This window comes from Vulpes vulpes, chromosome 4 (assembly GCF_048418805.1).
Source record: "Vulpes vulpes isolate BD-2025 chromosome 4, VulVul3, whole genome shotgun sequence".
NCBI classification, from domain to species: domain Eukaryota; kingdom Metazoa; phylum Chordata; class Mammalia; order Carnivora; family Canidae; genus Vulpes; species Vulpes vulpes.
In genome coordinates, this window is record NC_132783.1 from 134044315 (window position 1) to 134061870 (window position 17556).

Here is a 17556-nt window from a genome sequence, read left to right on the forward strand (position 1 = left end):
AGGCTAAAGCTGATGCTGGCAGAAAATCAACAGGCCAACTTAAATATAATAATATTAAGCATATTTTCAGCTGCTTCCTTACAGTTCTCCTTGGGTATCTAATACACACGTCAGTATGGTCAAAACAGCACTTTGCCTCTGTCTTGCTTCTGGCTTTCTCACCTTCATGGAAAAAGCACCATCACGCACTCAGGCTAAAGAGGATTTGCAAACTAAGAGCTCACAAGTTATCTTTGATTCCTCCTTCTACTTCCTATACCCAAACCATAAACAAGATCTGCAGGTTCTACTTGCAAAACATATCCACATCCATCTAACTTCTGCTTCTTCCTGTTAATCACTGCAGTTGAGCCCACCAGCATCTCTAGCTTGGGTTATCACAGTAGCCTCCAATCTGGTCTCCCTTTTTATTCTTTGCTTCCTACAATCCCCTATTCTCCATTGTACATCTAGGGTGACCCCTTTTTCTTTTTTCTAAAAGGATTTATTTATCTATTTTAGAGGGAGAGACAAAACATAAGTGGGGGCAGAGAGATAGGGAGAAAGAGAGAATCCTCAAGTAGATTCCCCACTGAGTGTGGACCCTGACATGGGGCTTGATCCCAGGACCCTGAGATCATGCGTGACCTGAGCTGAAATCAAGAGTCGGCCACCTAACCAATTGAGTCACCCAGATGCCTCTCTAGGGCGAACTTTTAAAATACATACATTATGATACATTTAGCTTAAACCTTCCAACAGCTCCTACTAGGCTCAGGCTGAGGTTGGAATCTTTGAGATGGTGGACACAAACCTCTACCCAAATCACCTCCCTGTGCTCTCCGCATCACTCACTGTGCTTCAGTCTCTCTGCCTCTGAAACACTCCATCACTCATGCCCAGGGAAGCTTCTTGTTCTGGCTCCTCCCTGGAGATAGCCCACCCCTAGATTTTGCAGGGCCACCCTCTCCTAACACTCAGGGTTCAGCTCAAACATTGCCTCTTGAATGAGGTCCTCACTGATACCAATTTCGGTTAACTCGCCACCAGGACACTGCCCAGACACCTTTCACTTTACTGCTTTATTTCATTTTATAGCACCTGTTGTCACCATCTACCATTCTGATTCATTTATTTGCTTATTTATTGCTCGTGGCCCCTTATTTGTGATAAGTGCTGCGGGACAGGAAATTCGTCTCTCATTTATCACTGGGTTCTCCAGCAACTAGAACAGTGCTAACACATAACAATATTGCATAAATGCCACAGAATTAATAAATATAGGATGTTTATACACTAATCTTACAGTTTTTCAGAAGTTATTGAGAGTGACATTAAGAGGCTCGCCCAGATGGGAAACCTGCATGTTTGCCAGTGTTTAGCATGTGAACACCCAATCCAGTTGTGGAGACGATTGAGTTCTGAAACAGATCCTGTCTAGACAGATGGCTCAAGCCTTTGCTTCCTTTTACATTGGCTTAAAGGGCAATGAGACTCTGTCAGCATGTTGAGAAAAAGCCAAACCACGCAAAACTGGATGCTATGGACTTTTGTATTAATGTTGTCAAAGTGCTACCCTTTCCTATAAAACGCCAATTACTGGGTGAGCTCACACATACATCTCATCATAGTAGCCAAAAAAAAAAAAAAAAAAAAAAAGGATTTATTTACAAAACAGAGGTGGTACATTAAAGGGAGCTGTCTTGGCGGCATTTAAATGACCTCATCTTCTGCTGGAACCAAAAATAATATTTCACAATAGCATCTTTTCTCCAAATGCGAGAAGAAACATCATCCAACTAGAATTTTACTGCAGTAAATCGTCTGGCTCTAGTTGCAAACTTAGATTCTGAGACTGTCTGCATATCCCTTCTTATTTAGAATGATCAGTAAGAAATGAGAAGATGTGTGTGATCAAGGTCGGAGCTGAAGTTCCTAGTCATCAGACCAAAGTCATCAGTTTATAGGTGAGGAAATGGAAGCTCAGAGGAAGAACATGGCACCCTGAAGGCCACAGAGCTGGGGATGGAAGAACTAGGGCTACAACCTGGTGTCCCACCTCTCAGGCCTGGAGCTCTTGGGTGCCTTCGGTAATGAGCATCTACGGAGCACCTGCAGGTGCAAGGCAGTGAGCCAGAACACAAAGGCAAATAAGGTCCCCGCCTTTAAATTCTACTGGGGACACAAGAAGCTGCATGGTAGTTGGGATATGTGGGATTCATGCATTGATGAAGAAGGGGGAACTGCAGGAGCCCAAAGTGGAGATGCCTAAAGGCCAGACAGGTGGCAGGAGGCTCCTAGAGGTGTGTCATGGTGTTTGGTCCCCCAGAAATGGAAGACGTTAAGCCACACAGGGGAGAGGAGAAGAAACAGGATAGTAAGAGCAGCATCTGCAGAGGCTCAGAGGAGATAGTAAGCACAGTCCTTTGGGAAAAATCGTGGCTAATTCAGCCCAAACTGGGGAGGAAGAAAGCAGTGAGAGACGATGGTAGAAAGTTAAGCAGGGATCAGACAGTGAAAGGCCTCGCAGGCTTCACCAAGCTAAGGAGTTGGGGTATTACCCTGAAGATAAGGTGACCCACCCAAAGGGCTTACGCTGCGGGGTGTGAGTGTGCACACACACGCTTGATGCAATCTCTTTAGAAAGGCCTCTCTGGTTGCCGGGAGGACAGTGGAGGATGGGATGACAGTGGACAGCGGGATGGGTAGCAGACACTATGACCACTTACGTGGGAAATGAAAGCAGTGTGGCCCCAACAGAAAGCTGCGGGAGAGGGAGAGAAGAGTGGGGCAAGCAGGGAGACCAGAAAGCCCAGGGTGGGGGGGCTCAGGAGAGAGGTGCAGGAGCAGGCACCGACTTAGGAGAGACATTGCCACATAGAAGGATAGAAGTTCACCCAGGGACCATGGGGGGCTTCCTAGAAGAGGACCACCATCATGCTGTTTCTGCTTGATGCAAACATCAGGGACTACCCAGGAGATGTCCCGGGTATAACTCTCCTTCTGAGCTTCCTTTTTCTGCAGATTTAGACCTGGAGCAGCCTTCCTGAGGTCTCTCCTGAGGGTCTAGGGAAGAGGTCTGATACTGTCCAGGGTGAACTACAAGCGTTAGAGTGAGACCACAAATGGACCCATAGACCCACATGCCAGGTATGAATAGATTTGCCCAGTTGGCAAATGGTAGGATTTTCTTTTTCACTGTTATGTGACTAAGTTGTATTTATTTTTTTTACCACACTGCTTACAAAAATACACATCTGTAGTAAACAGGCTTGCAAGAACTCTCCCCTTAGATGAGTAATGATCTTCACTACACGGGGAGTAAGGGACTCTGAACTCAGTTCTAAAATTGCTTCTCTATGTCCTAAGAGTTTTTTTTTTTTAAGATTTATTTATTCACGATATGTGTAAAGAGAGAGAGAGAGGCAGAGACATAGGCAAAGGGAGAAGCAGGCTGCCTGCAAAGAGACTGATGCAGGACTTGAACCCAGGACCCCAGGATCACACCCAGAGCCTGAGCTGAAGCCAGCCGCTCAACCGCTGAGCCACCCAGACGTCTCTATGTCCTAGGAGATTCTTATGTTTAGATGTTTAGACAATGGGCCCAACTTTTGTAGTTTAAAAGATTAATCTGGTTGCATATGTATTATTATATGTTAATATTTTTTGAAACATATGGTTTTTTGTAAAAAAGATATTTATTATAGGAAATATGTTTCCTATGGTTCTGTTAAAGGGAAAGAGGATATAAAAACAAAGACTGAAGATTTATTTTCATGTAACAAATAACAGTCTATGAAAAAGAAGCATCTGACAAATAAAAATGGCCTGGATGATTATAAGCCTTTTCCGTAATTTATTAAGTCTTTGCAGATATATTAAATCATTAACAAAGCAGAAACGGAACAATGCTGACATGTTTAATCTCCCATTATTCAAATGGAATGGAATTTTTTGCCCCAAGGGCTTAAGAGGTAAATACCTAGTTTTTGTTTTTCTGGAAATTCCATTTTAGCATGACCTTGGGCTCATCCTGGAGTAAAAATAAAAATCCGCTCAGCTCAAGAACCTACACGACCTTCTGTGATGGTCTATTGGTTTCAATCTGGGTGCCACCTGGATGTGGGGGAAGCTGTGAAGACTTACTTCTTGCCAACTCTATCAATCTTGGGTAAATGCATCGAACGATGATGCTTCTGGGGTTGAAAAGGGTGCTAAAATATATTCATGCCTGAGAGGGTATGTGGCCCATGCTGACTTTCCAAGAAGGAAAGTATAACTCAGGGTCAATACTCAGTCTATAGATTATGGACAGTTGTGAAGAATGCAAATTCCAGATGGCAGGTCTCTCCTTTCTATAGGCATGTGGCTTAAGAAAAAAAAGTCCCAAAGGCAAAAGATTTAGGTTTCGTTTTTTATCACTGTTTCATTTATATCTTCTTGGACATTTGATCGTGAGTGGAAAAAACCAAGCAAAGAAAGTCTGATATGTGTAATGTTCAGATAGTCCAATCCAGAAATTCAAAATTTTATGTTATTGCCTTTAGTTAAGATGAGTAGAGAATAGTGGCCTCTTAAACATTTTCTTTTTTTTAAAAAAAAAAAAAAATCATTTCCAAATTATTCCCACTGTGTCCTAGGCCAAATGAAAGCCTGCTCTTTGGACTACATATGAGATTCAATCTCTTTCGGTAACTTAAACCTTTCAAAATGATTGAGAGAACCAACACTCCCTAACTTATTCACCCTAGGCTTTCTGTGTATCCATAATCTAATCATTAGAAGAAAAAGTCATATCCAAATAGAGTATTTATCAATAAGAAACACAGTATAATCTTTTTATGGCCCTTAATTCTTTTTTCTGGGGGACCATAAAGTTGGTAGAAAATCATTGATAGACACATTATTTTTTTTCTTCTCCTTCATTTACATATTCTATCTACAAATCATACCTCCTTCTGGGTAAGGCTTTATGAAGGTCACTGAGATCCTCAGATAAAGGAACATGGTCCCCTGAGAGAGGGGTTATTTTAAATTCCTCTCCTCCCATTCTACAGATTAGGTATAACTGCAGAAATATGCATGAAATAGCCTTACTAGAAATTCTGTTCATTGCCAGGGTACCATTTCAGCAGATGCGAAGCTGAACTTGAAACTTCTTCTGTGCGCATTTTCTATCTTTCTAACTTTCTCTTTCATCCTAAAAGGGTGTCCTACTGGAGAGACTCAGAGAGGAAACCAATCAGAAACCACGGAGTAAGTTACTACTTCATTAGGAACCCACAAGAGTATCTGCCAAGAGGATTCTTGGAAGGAACATGCTCACCCTAAAGAAACGTCACTTCAAGAGAGAGAATGTTGGTTAGAATGAAAGAGGCAATTTGAGGCTAGAAATGTACCCGTTACCCATCAGAGTGTACCACATCTGCTTTGCCTTTAAGGAAGACCAATCCTGACCATCACAGCTGGATATCACAGTATCAGACATTTCTGTGAAATTTCCGAACTTCACTGGAATTCAGCAATTTAATAACATGAACCCATAAAAATGTCACTGGTTTTGCAGTGTTAAAAATAAAAGCAGATGCTTCTCTGCGCGTTGAACATCCTTCCTGTGTAATACTGAGGCTTGAACGTTCATGCTATCAGCTGCCACCGGGAATTCTTGGCCTTGCTGTGGCAATTCCACTGGTGTTGGTAGTGATAAATAATGATGCAGTTCAAGTTCTTTATCTGGACCTCATATGACTCAAATTATACCACAGAAGTCTTGGATTTTCCACTTAGGATCACTCAACCAGCTCTTTATTTAAGTAGGATAAAATGATTTAGATTTTTGTTGTTGTTGTTATTATGTCCTCTGACCATCTATCACAATAAATGTGTTGGCCTCTAAATACAAGGCCAACTTAGTTCTATTTTCTAAGCCTTAAAAGCAACTTCAACAGTATTTCTTTAAAAATTCAGGTTCTATAATCAAACCAAAGCTTACCCGTGCCAGGCAGTCACTTGATTGGAAGTCTGTCTTCCCGGACTTGGAGAAGCGACGTTTGTCATTGTTTGCGGGTAGAGAAGCATCTGTCTTTGGAATTCTAGGCTCTGTCCCTCTGTCTGCTTCTGAACCGTCTAGATGGGATCCAGCCAGTTCCTTGAGAGATTCTGGGCCATTTTCGAGCTCAAGAGCATGACCATTTCCAAGGTCAGGGTCTGGGCCATTGTCCAGCTCCGAGACAGGGTCATTTTCCAGCTCACAGCCAGCACTGCTCTTGGGTTCTTCAGTGGCCTTGTGGGTAGGAGGCTTGGAGATGACCCCAAACTTCCTCGCTCTTTTCCCTTTCTTCACAGTTTGGTCACCCAGCTCCAGGGTAGGTGTCTCCGCTGGTTCAGTGCTGCTGCTCCCGTTGCCATTATAAGGAGACTGGACTTTGTGCTTGAAGCGACGCAGCATGATCAAGTAGATGAAGCCGCCATTCCAGCACTGCTCGGCCAGGTAGCTGCAACAGACACAGGGGGCCGGTTAAAACCCTCCAAGATCCTTCCTGACCGCTGCTTTGGGACGGCCCGTTCGGCAGCCTACACGGTGTGTTAGCCACCTGGCCACCCAGCTGAGGTACTAAGCTTCCGAGAGAGGCTCACTACTCATCCTTCCCATCTACATAATTGTTGGTGCTAAAAACAACCCCAAAGAAACCCAAACCCCCATGAACTAGAAACTACTAATGAAAACACCCCAGGGTAGGCAGTTAGAAATGGATTTTTCTATCCGCAGAGTCAATCCTAACATACGATTTGAAAACAATAATGATTTCAACAATGTCTTGCATCAGGGTTACATGAGCCTCCCATTCATGTAGTTTAAAAAATGAAAAAAAGAATGTTTTAAGTAAGCAGTGCCCAATGTGGAGCTTGAACTTGTGACCCTGATATCAAGGGTCTCACGCACTATGGACTGAGCCAACCAGGCACTCCTCCATTCATACAGTTTTGCCGTAATTACTGAGCAAGTCCCCGGGGTAAAAAATAGCTGAAATGGACTGAGAGGAATGTAAAGTTCCGCTCTTTGGATCAAAATATCAACTGCACAACAACAGGAACCTCTGCCTCAGAGCATTAGAGTGAAAGAGAGGGTGAAAAAGCATTAGAGTAAAAAAGAAGAATAGAGGGTGGAGGGGCGTTGGCTGGTACCAAGATGCAACTGGTAAATGAAGGATGCTTAGCCCGAAGAAGACAAGCCAGGCTTGGTTGCATTTCATGTATTTGAGGAGTGCCAAACACTCAGAGGCAGGAAATAATATAAATGAGACGATGCATGTGAAGCCTGACACACAATAACTACTCCAGATCTTAAGGAATAACTGTAAATAGAACATCAAACGAGATAAGTAATTAGTGGTGTTCAGGACCATTAAAGCTTTAGCAAAGAAAACACACTTGCTCAAAGTCAGGAAACCAGGCTGGGCTAGACCCTCCACTCATGGCACCCAAGATAAGGAAGCACAAACCCCAGATAAACCCAGGAAAATGCCTTCACCATGGAATGTTGCCACATTCTACACATCACCCGGTCACAAGCAAAGAATGTCAACAACCAAATCCTTAATGAGTTGGATCTGCTTCCGGTCTTCATGTGCCCACAAAGAGGAGGTCTGGGGCTTTGTTGCCTACATCCTCAAAAAGTGAAAACCTGAGAACTTTTTCAAATGGACCAAGCTAGCTGTTCTCCCTCCAGGCCTGAAGCTCGACCTGAGAGCTGGGGACAGTCAGTATGCAAGAAGGGACCAGGTTGTAAGGAGAGGTGACCAGCTGTGTTTGAAACGTACTAAGTTCTGGGCCAAAGGCATGTATCTATCACCCATACCTAATGGTCAGGTTAATGCCATGACAGTGCCAGTCTCACTGAAGAAGGGAATAATTCTCAATTTTTACCATGGAGTAGAGTGAACAAGAGAAATGGGTCCTCAAACAATCATCACAGTTAATAAAAACTTTCATTGATCCTGATCTATAAACCATGGTAATGAACTTACACATAAAAGCCAGGCAGATAAAAGGTACCCCACAGACCTTGGATTGTTCCATGTAATACACTGGAGATGAACAGGTAAAGAGCAGCCTACTAGAGTCTAGTAAATTAAAATTAAACTTGGTTCTCAGCACAATTTTTCTACGATGTTTAGATTTCATTTTCCTGAACTGTGTATTTTTTTTCCCACCCTGGAAAAATTTCTGTAAAGGTATAAAACCTTAAAAGTAGCTATTAGCTAGGCTGTAGGGGTTCCTTTGAGCAAATCACTACTTTTAATGTAAGACATATGTCAGATGTTATGAAAAACAGTGAAGGGGCAGTAAACACAGGACCAGGGGGGAGGGTCAAGACACCCAAGTCCTCATTCTGGCTTTGGCCCAACCATGTCAAACAATGGTGATTATACCAAATTTCCATCACCCTGTGAACGGACAGACAAAATGTAGTATTATCCCTATAATGGAATATTATTTAGCAATAAAAAGAATGAAGTATGTGAGTATGTGCTATAACTTACGTGAAGCTTGAAAACATGATGCAAGGTGAAAGCTGCCAGACCACAGAAGGCCATATGTCATTCCATCTCTAGGACATGTTCAGAATAGGCAAGTCCACAGAGACAGGAAGTGGGTCAGTGGTTGCCAGGAGCCAGGGGGAAGGGAGAACTGGGACTGCTAACAGGTATAGGATTTTTGGGGAGTGCGGAAATGTTCTAGAATTAGTGGTGATGGTTGCACAACAAAGCGAATATACTCACTGAATTGTACATTTTAAAATAGTGAATTTTATGTGAGTTATGTCTCAAAAAAATAGCAAAATGTAATAATTCTGGCCAAGTTTTGAGTTGCTTCTTTGAGTAGGTGCTCCTTAAGAACACCCTTTACAGAAGAAATTGAGGCTCAGAAATATTAGTTAATGTGCCCAGGTTCACATAACTGCCAAGTGGTCAACCTAGGCCCTCCTGCTTCCCAAACCCCCGCACACTGTGCATTTGTGATGTTTCAATCACTCTAGTGTCCTCATCTGTAACACGAGGATGTTAAAATAAGTCGTCTCCGAGTTGCCTTTACAATTTGATATCTGGGAATACAAGTTTCTTGGGAAGACTTCTGGGGATTAAAGGAGCAGGTCAAGGCAAAAGTACTGACCCAGTGCCCAGGACAAAACAGACCCTGGAAAAACAGAAACATTCTTTTTATGTTCAGGTTGTCCTAGGTCTCCTGGACATTTACTATCAATCTGCAAAAAAAAATCTTACCTGGAGGGGCAATTTCTTTACAATTGCTTTTGGGATTCTATCTTTTGCATAAAAACTCTGAGCATTTTGATGGGTTCTGTGCAAAGACCTTCTTTTTAGTACCAAAAAGGCAGGCCCACTGACTCAGAGTATAGGATCTTGACTATTTCTACTCACATGGAAGCTCCAAGAACCTTGTGACTGGAGATTATTTTATTGTTTCTGCAAGATCTATGCTCAACAAAATGACAAAGAAAGAGGAGTTTATCTTTGGTTTGGCACCATCTCCCTATCATCTCCTGACTTCCTAGCAATAAATAAGGTTCTGACACCTCGGGGAACAGTATGACAGGTTACTTTATTCCTTCCTGGACACTGAATCTTCTAAGGTCATCCCGAAGACAAAGTGTAAGGAATGAACTATGGATACTGCAGCAACTTGGTGAGAAAGACTTTTAGGCAGGGGGTAGTTTTCTTGTAGTTCTTCTAATCACCTTATACGTAATGCCTCCTCATTCCCTATCCATCCGTACTGAAGTGACTTACCTAACTTTTCCAGCACTTTCCTAGCTAATTCATACTTCCAAATCCCTGTTTCCATTCAAAAGAATTCCTACCCCCCCCCCCCCCCCATTAGTATCCTTAAACTTCAAAGTCAGTCTTTGAGAAAGAAGAAATGGAGTATAGTCCTGGTCCAGAAAAGTAAGTCTCCTCTTCAACAATAACTGGTAAAATGAACCTTTTAGAAGCTTCTCTATCATATAATTATTTTTTGGTTTCTTCTCAAAATTTGAAACTGTCCTCTGGCATGTAAAGTTATTCAATTCAATTAAAATTTATTTGATCTTGACCGTCCCAGGATGGTCTTAAAATAAATGAGGAAAGACAAGCAAATCCAGAAATGACATTCCAAATTCGAGCCTAGAACCTCTCCCTGAAATGTGTTGAGGTTCCTCACTTCACTTGGTCTTTGCAAGCAGCTTTTGTGACCAAGTCCCTTCCCACCTTCCTTTCCCCTCAAAATGTGCTTTAACCAAAAAGAAGTTTTGAGAACTTCCTCTGTTTCTTGATGCTCTATCATAATTCTGGAGTCTGGGCTCTCCAGGGGTGGGAGGTCTAGGAAGGGTTGGCAGGTAGGTGGAGCTAAGAAAAGCTAGAGGGATAAAGCTGCCTGGAGTTTAAAGATCAAGAACAGGGAGATAGGAGATAAGAGAGACGCAAAGAGATAGATGCTGGAAGGCCAACAACACACATTATTTATCCATCAGTTCTATCAAAAGAAGGCTTGAGGCAGCTGTGCAATTTTGATATTCTAGATTGTTCCACCAAAGTCCTCAGAAGAAGCAATCTCCAGGTTCCTTTGAAAACCATCTTGGGGCAGGGGTGCCTAGGTGGCTCAGTCAGTTAGGCATCTGCCTTCAGCTCAGGTCATGGTCCCAGCGTCTGGGATTGAGCCCCACATCAGGCTCCCTGCTCAGCGGGGAGTCTGCTTCTCCCTTTCCCTTTGTGTTCTCATTTGTTCTTCTCATTTTCTCTTTCAATAAACGTATCTTTTTGTTTTTTTTTAGGATTTTACTTATTTATTTATTCCTGAGCACACAGAGAGAGGCAGAGACACAGGCAGAGGGAGAAGCAGGCTCTACGCAGGGAGCCCGATGTGGGACTCGATCCTGGCACTCCAGGATCCCACCCTGAGCCACCCAGGCATCCCTCAATAAATAAATCTTTAAAAAAAAAATCATCCTGTGCATTTGGCCATCAATTACTGATGGCTGTGCCCCCACAGACGGGTGCTGCTCAGCAGAACCATAGGGGTATACGTGTGCATAATTCAGAGTAACTTGGATCGCCACCCCCGGGCATTGGCCTGTACCACACTACAATGGAAACACTGTAAACTGAGACAACACTGAAGAATTCTAGAATTCAGACTTTTCTGAAAAGCAGACATTCTTACTTCATCTGAGTAAGTCAGGTCCCCAGTACAGACAATAGGAGAACGAACACTGAATGCAAGACGTTTCTAGATGAGTTCCTCTGACCGGGTATGAGTTTTACAGAATGGGACCAACTGCTAACAGCCACTCTAACACACAGGACGAACGGAGATCAATTGTTCTTGCCCACGATTACCTCTTGCCTAAGAGGCAAGGGGAGGCTAAAAAGCTGTTTGTGGTCCTTTGAAAACCTGCTAAGCCTAATTAATCCAGAGGGCTGTCTGAGGTTGTAAATCTGTAGGTTCCCAGAGAAGAACGGGTTGAGAGGAAGTGTTAAATATATACAGATTAGTTTTCCAGTGAAGTCTTGGCTGGGAAACGGAGGGAGGCAAGTTCGGACAGCAACATGAGAGAGGGTGGAAGATGACAAGCACTTCCTGGAGAACCAGATTCCCCAAGGGCAGTCTCTCTCAGGTGCTGCCTCCAGCTACCTTGAATTGTGGGCTTCTCCTGGATTCCACAGCCCTCCCTGGAATGAGCCAAACTTTCTTTTGGGGCCTCTGTAGGCAGAATTTGGGGGCTGTATGTTGTGCTAAGAGTGACTGCTACCCCTGTGGGCTCATACTGGGGTATGAAAATAAAAATAAATCCATCTACATCTTTGCTAGGACAGTGAGAGAGAAAGTCAGCCCTGATTAGACGGAGGAAGATGGGGCTCAGGCACCAATAAGGCGCTGAAAATAGACCAGAGTCTATCTAGGCTTAGAGTATAAGTGAACAGGTCACCATATTCCAACCGCTGGGTGAGGGAGGTGACTGATGGAGCCCAGTTCGGCTGATTGTCACCTCCTCATCCAGCATTAACAGCTGGGGGTCAGCAACTCTTCCCTCTTCTCCCTCGTCTGGAGTCGAGAATATGAATATGTGAATCTGTTCTCTTGTTATAAAATCTGTATTTAATTATTTTTTATCATACAACTTGGCTTGGGAAACACAAGTTGATAGTGATGAACAGGGTAAATATTTATTCAAGAATTTTTTTCTAACCTATGATACAATATTAGCCACTGAAACCCAACCCAAATTACCAGCTACCAAAATTTGCTACCACCCCTTGGCTTAGCAGTAAAATTTAAATCATACCCATCTATACACCAGGACAGAGACCCTTGTTGTCCTGAAGGGAATTGGGGCAAATATCCTGAAACTCTGGCTACTGCTATTTCTATGAATAATAAACTGTCTTTCATCTTTGATCCAAGAATCTCATGCCTCTGCCGGCATTCAGGAAACTGTGGCAGGCCAACTTGGTTAGCTTACTAGTAGAGTAAAATCATAGTTCTTGGCATATAGCAGGATGATACACAGAGTGACTCAGTTTATAATTGGTCCTGTTCCCCAACTTCGAACTTATCAAAGGAGCTTAATGATATATTTTTTCTTGACACCAGTGACTGAGAAATAAAAATAAATAAGCATCTTAAACAAACCAATACTGAATCTTTCTTGAAGGCATATCAGACAGGGGTGAAATTATACTAAGAGGAGTAAGAAAGAAGGTGCATGTTCCTACCCTCTGATTATTCTACAAACACAGATTGAATTCAGGGCATCAGCCTCAAAGGCAGAAGCCACATTTGTGTTCAGCAGTGTTAGGTGCACTCCCTCTGCCCTTGCCCTACTGGAATTCCATTTCCTGCAACTGCTGGCTGTAATTTCCATTTCTGTGCAGAAGCAGAGCTGGTTCTCCTTCTGTTTCCTGCTAAGAGCTTCTGGATGTAAAGGGATGGGGGTGTCAGAGACACTGTAGAGAAAGACTGGATAAAAAGCAGCTATCTCGTGTGATTAATGGAAAAAAATTGTTATGCTTTCCAAGCAATAAGGTATCACTGATTTTCATATTTATCTTAAAAATTCACATCTCAAACTAACAAGCGTGGTTTAAATAGCCCTTGCTAGGATGCACGTGCATACGCTTTCAACTCCACTATAGCCTAACAGAAAGGATGCAAGTTGTGGTCCTTTCTAACATATGACAACAGGTTTACAGGAAGTTCCAGTTTTCCTCAAAGGTTTTCATGTACCTTATTTCTGCACAAATCAATAAAAGATTTTTTTAAAGCAATCATATGCCTTTTTGAAAAGAGAAACTCAGAAACTAAACTAAGTAGAAAATGTCTGGTCGCTGATGAGAACAGACCTAATAAAACATCCTGCGGAGATAGAGATACTGGCTCATAAAAGAGAACGTTCAGGCTTCTCTTTGCAACTGATTTCATTTCTTTATTAAATTACTGTGAATGAATCAGGGTTTCTTATAACTATGTGAGATCAACTCGCAGCCTATACAGAATCAAATCAGAACTCCAGCCACATAGCTTCGCTAAGTCATCCTGATAATGAATGGTCCCATTTTCACCGGGGTGCAGAAGGAATGCTGGGAAAGTCAGACTTTGCTGTGCATGCATGAGTCAGTTTCACCTCATGAGTGGAGTGATGAGCTCAGAAAATGTACTTAGTGGGGTACCTGGGTGGCTCAGTGGGTTAAGCGTCTGCCTTCAGCTCAAGTCATGATCCCAGGGTTCTGGGATCAAGCCCCACATTGGGCACTTTGCTCAGCAGGGAGTCTGCTTCTCCCTCTCCCTCTGCCTTTTCACTCCGCTCATGCTTTCTCTCTCAAATAAATAAATATTTTTTTAAAAAAGAAAATGTACCTGGGAACTCATCACTTTTTTCCTTTATGACATTAAAGCTGTTTATCACTACTTGCTCCTTACAAATTCATTCATGCATTCATTCATTCAACAACAAATAATTGAATGCCTATTATATGCAAGCACTGTTAGAGATTTGGGGGTACAGCAGTGAACAAAATGATGCCTGTCTTTGTGGAGCTTACTATCTAGTAGGGGGAGATAGGCAATAAACAATAGACCCGTTCAAGCATCCAACTATATCATATGTTAGAAGGTGAGACGTGTTATGGAAAACAGAACACACTGAACAGGATAAAGAGGATCAAGCATGCCAGGAGTTGGAAGAGCCAGGTTGAAATTTTAAAATGCTGTGCCTGAGGTGGCCCCACTGGGAAGAACACAGTGAGCAGAGACTTGAAGAAGATGAAAGAGTTGGCTGTGCCACTGCCTAGGAGAAGAGTGTTCCAGACAGAGGGAAGAGCCAGTGCAATCGTGGTAAACTGGAAGGCTGCCTGGTGTGTTTAAGGAACAGGAGTGTCTGAGAGAAGGAGCGAGTGAGAAGGAGACAAATAGGAGATATGGTAACAGGGACGGGTTTAGGGAAGGCTGCACAAGCTGCCGTAAAGACTTTTGTGCGAAATGGTGAGTCGTTTAGCGTGAAGCAGGGGAATAAGGTGACATGTACTATGTTTTAAAATGATCACCTTTGTTTCTGTGTTGAGAATAGGCTGTGGTAGCGGCAAGGGTAGAAGGAGGGAGACTGGATGGAAGATCATCTTCAGAAATTCCAGCAAGAGAGAAGTTCAAAGTTAGAGTAGCTGTGGAGATGGTAAAAAAAAAAAAAGGCCCAAATTATGATCTATTTTGAAGTCAGAGTCAACAGCCTGCGCTTTTGGATCTTATACAGGGTGTGAAAGAAAGCGAGAGGTCATGTATGCTGGCTAAGTGGCTTTATCAACTAGAAACGGGGAGATGCCATCGTCTGAGCTAGTAGAGCAGCTTTTTGGGCTTGGGGCTCTCTGACCTGACCTGAATGCATAGATCCATCCTGGAATTAAGTTCTGGACATGCTGAGCTTGAGAGGATCGTGTGGGCACCTAAATATTTAAACCTGGATTTTGGAGCAGAGGACTAGTCTGGAGATAGAAATTTGGGAGGTGCAAGACTCTTAATAGTATTTTATGACCCCAGAAAATAAATTCCTTTGGGTAGATTTTCTGGATCCAAGGTTCTTGCTGGTCAAGAGCGTATACAAGGGTTTCCTATGTAATTCTAATCCTTTCTCTTGAAAGGGGGTAACAATTTAGAATCCCAGCAGTAGTGTCCTAGAGAACTGTTTGTTCCTGAACACTGTCACTTTTTAATCTTTGCCAGCCTGATAGTCAGAACCTACTTCACGTCATAATTTGCACATCAGTGATGACTAGTGAGGTCAAAATTCTTATTAGTCATTTGCTTTCTTTGAAAATTGCTTACTTATGCTCTCTGTTCGTGAAGATCTTCACCTTTGTACCCCCTACATTAGCATAGCAGCTGTCACTTAATAAGCACCATAATAGAAATGACAGGTCAATGAGAAGATCCCTTCCATTAAAAAATCTTTTTTTAAAAAAATGACTTTATTGAGACACGCTTTGCACAACATATAACTCATACATTTTAAATGTATAATTTAGTAGTTTTAGGAAATTTACCAAGTGGTGGAACCATCACCATAAATCAGTTATAGGACACTTTCATAACCCCATTAAGACCCCTCATGCCCATTACAGGTAATGCCCATTCCCCAGCCATCATTTTCTGTTTCTATAGACTGCCTCTTCTGGTCATTTCATGTAAATGGAATCATATAGTATGTGGTCTTTTGTGTCCACAATTCCTTTTTACTAGGTTCTTAGTCACCACTCTACCCCCTTCTGCATTCTCTCTGCCATTTACCCCTTACAAAATCTTGACTCATGCAGACATGGCCTTTTGATGATATCTCTCCCATTTTCCTTCAGGTCATACCCAATTATCCTGAGGAAATAGCCCTCATGGACCTGCTAGCACCATACCTATCCTGTCTCATATACCCTCCCGTCATACCCTCCACTATGGAAACCCCTGGTAGCCTCTTCTACCTTTACTAATTCTCATGTGACTGCACTTAAGTGGAGTATGCACTCCTTCCCATTTTCTCCCACTGTTTCACTGTTTTCCCAGATTTTTCCCCACTGTTGTACTGTTCTCATAAAACAACTCCACTTCAAAAGGAGATCTTTCCAGAGTGCCTGGAAAGTTGACCACCCAACTCTTGATTTCGGCTCAGGTCATGATCTCAGGGTTGTGGGCCTGGGCCTCACTTCAGGCTACGCTTGATGGGGAGTTTGTTTGAGATTCTCTCTCTCCCATTCCCTCTGCCCCTCTCCCTGCTGTTCTCTAAAATAATACATAAATCTTAAAAAAAAAAAAAAAAGGAAATCTTTCCTCACTAACAGTAACTAGGCAAAAGCTCCAAATACCATGCTAATGTAGTAGTATATACTATGTGTCGTATGCTAATATATTCATGTTACTATGCATGCACATCAACAGCATTTCATTTTTAATTTTCTCCATGTTATTTTTGTCTCAGCTAGATTACCAACAATAGGTTATTACAAGACCCAGAGTCTTTTCTCTATTTCCTTTGCCTGGATTGGTGCTAATGAAACTTCCATAGCTCCTCTATCCCTTGTTCCGTGGCCAGTAAAAGACACTTCATATCACAGAGGTCTTTGCTAGGAGGTACCCTGAGAGCTGAAGATGGGCTAGGTCTGAGACACACAAAATACCTGTCTTGAATCCAGCCTAACATCCAACCTCCCGGCCTTGCTCGGCGCATTTCCTATGGCAATTCCTAACCCTCCCTCCATGTGCTGATGTCCTTGGCCTTGCCTTGAAAGAGGGTATCATCGATGCTCAAGGATTACTGAAGCCAGACCGTGTCCTAGGCATTATGTTCAGTTTGTTTTCTAGCTTCAAGGCCACCAAGCCCTGAGAAACGTGTCAAAGATGATGCAGGGACTCAGTTCCTTATCGACCCTGCCACCACTTCCACGTTCCTCCATGGTGAAAGATCCTGGAAGCCCTGAGAATTAGTAACACACATTCCCCCTTTCTTTACCCACTCCCTAAAACCAACCAAATCTGAGAGTTCACAAACTCTCACACTGCACCATTCAAAAGGCAGCCACCCTCTTCTCCTTCCCCTTCCCCAAAGGTGATGCTAAAAGAAGGGAGACTTCTGTGGGTCTATGCATCTCAGAACGCACATGAAGCTACTCACACACTCATTCAAACACTGATGAAATGTCTGGACCTTCCAGTTCCCTCCCCTTTCAAGTGGCTCCAGCTCCATCTTGAAACAATTTCCCCCACTCGCCTCAATCCTTCCAGGGTCTGTTCCACTGGCTTGGCCAGAGCCTGCCCTCACCTCACGCCAAGGCTGGTTTCACTTATGTCAAAGCAGCTTCCATCAAGATAGTGGGCTTCTTTTCCAAATTTCTTTCACTGTTTTGAAGTCAGCAGAGAAAAGATACTTAAGAAATTGCAAAATGAGTACCTCTATCAGTGTGTTCCAGTTAATGTCACGCACTGTTCTTTTCTTGAATCTCTTCTGTACAGTGTACTGGGAATTTTTTAAAGCCTGGTTTTCTT

The 17556-nt window shown here is 42.8% G+C and overlaps 1 protein-coding gene across 9 annotated transcripts in view; it reads right to left on the reverse strand.

Annotated features, from left to right (window-relative positions):
* Positions 1-17556, reverse strand: part of PDZD2 (PDZ domain containing 2) — a 357195-nt gene that overhangs the window by 90100 nt on the left and 249539 nt on the right. For all 9 annotated transcript variants that reach the window (XM_072757135.1, XM_072757134.1, XM_072757132.1 and 6 more), the window contains one exon: positions 5972-6473. In XM_072757135.1, the coding sequence (XP_072613236.1) occupies positions 5972-6473 (502 nt within the window). The remainder of the gene's footprint in view (positions 1-5971; positions 6474-17556) is intronic.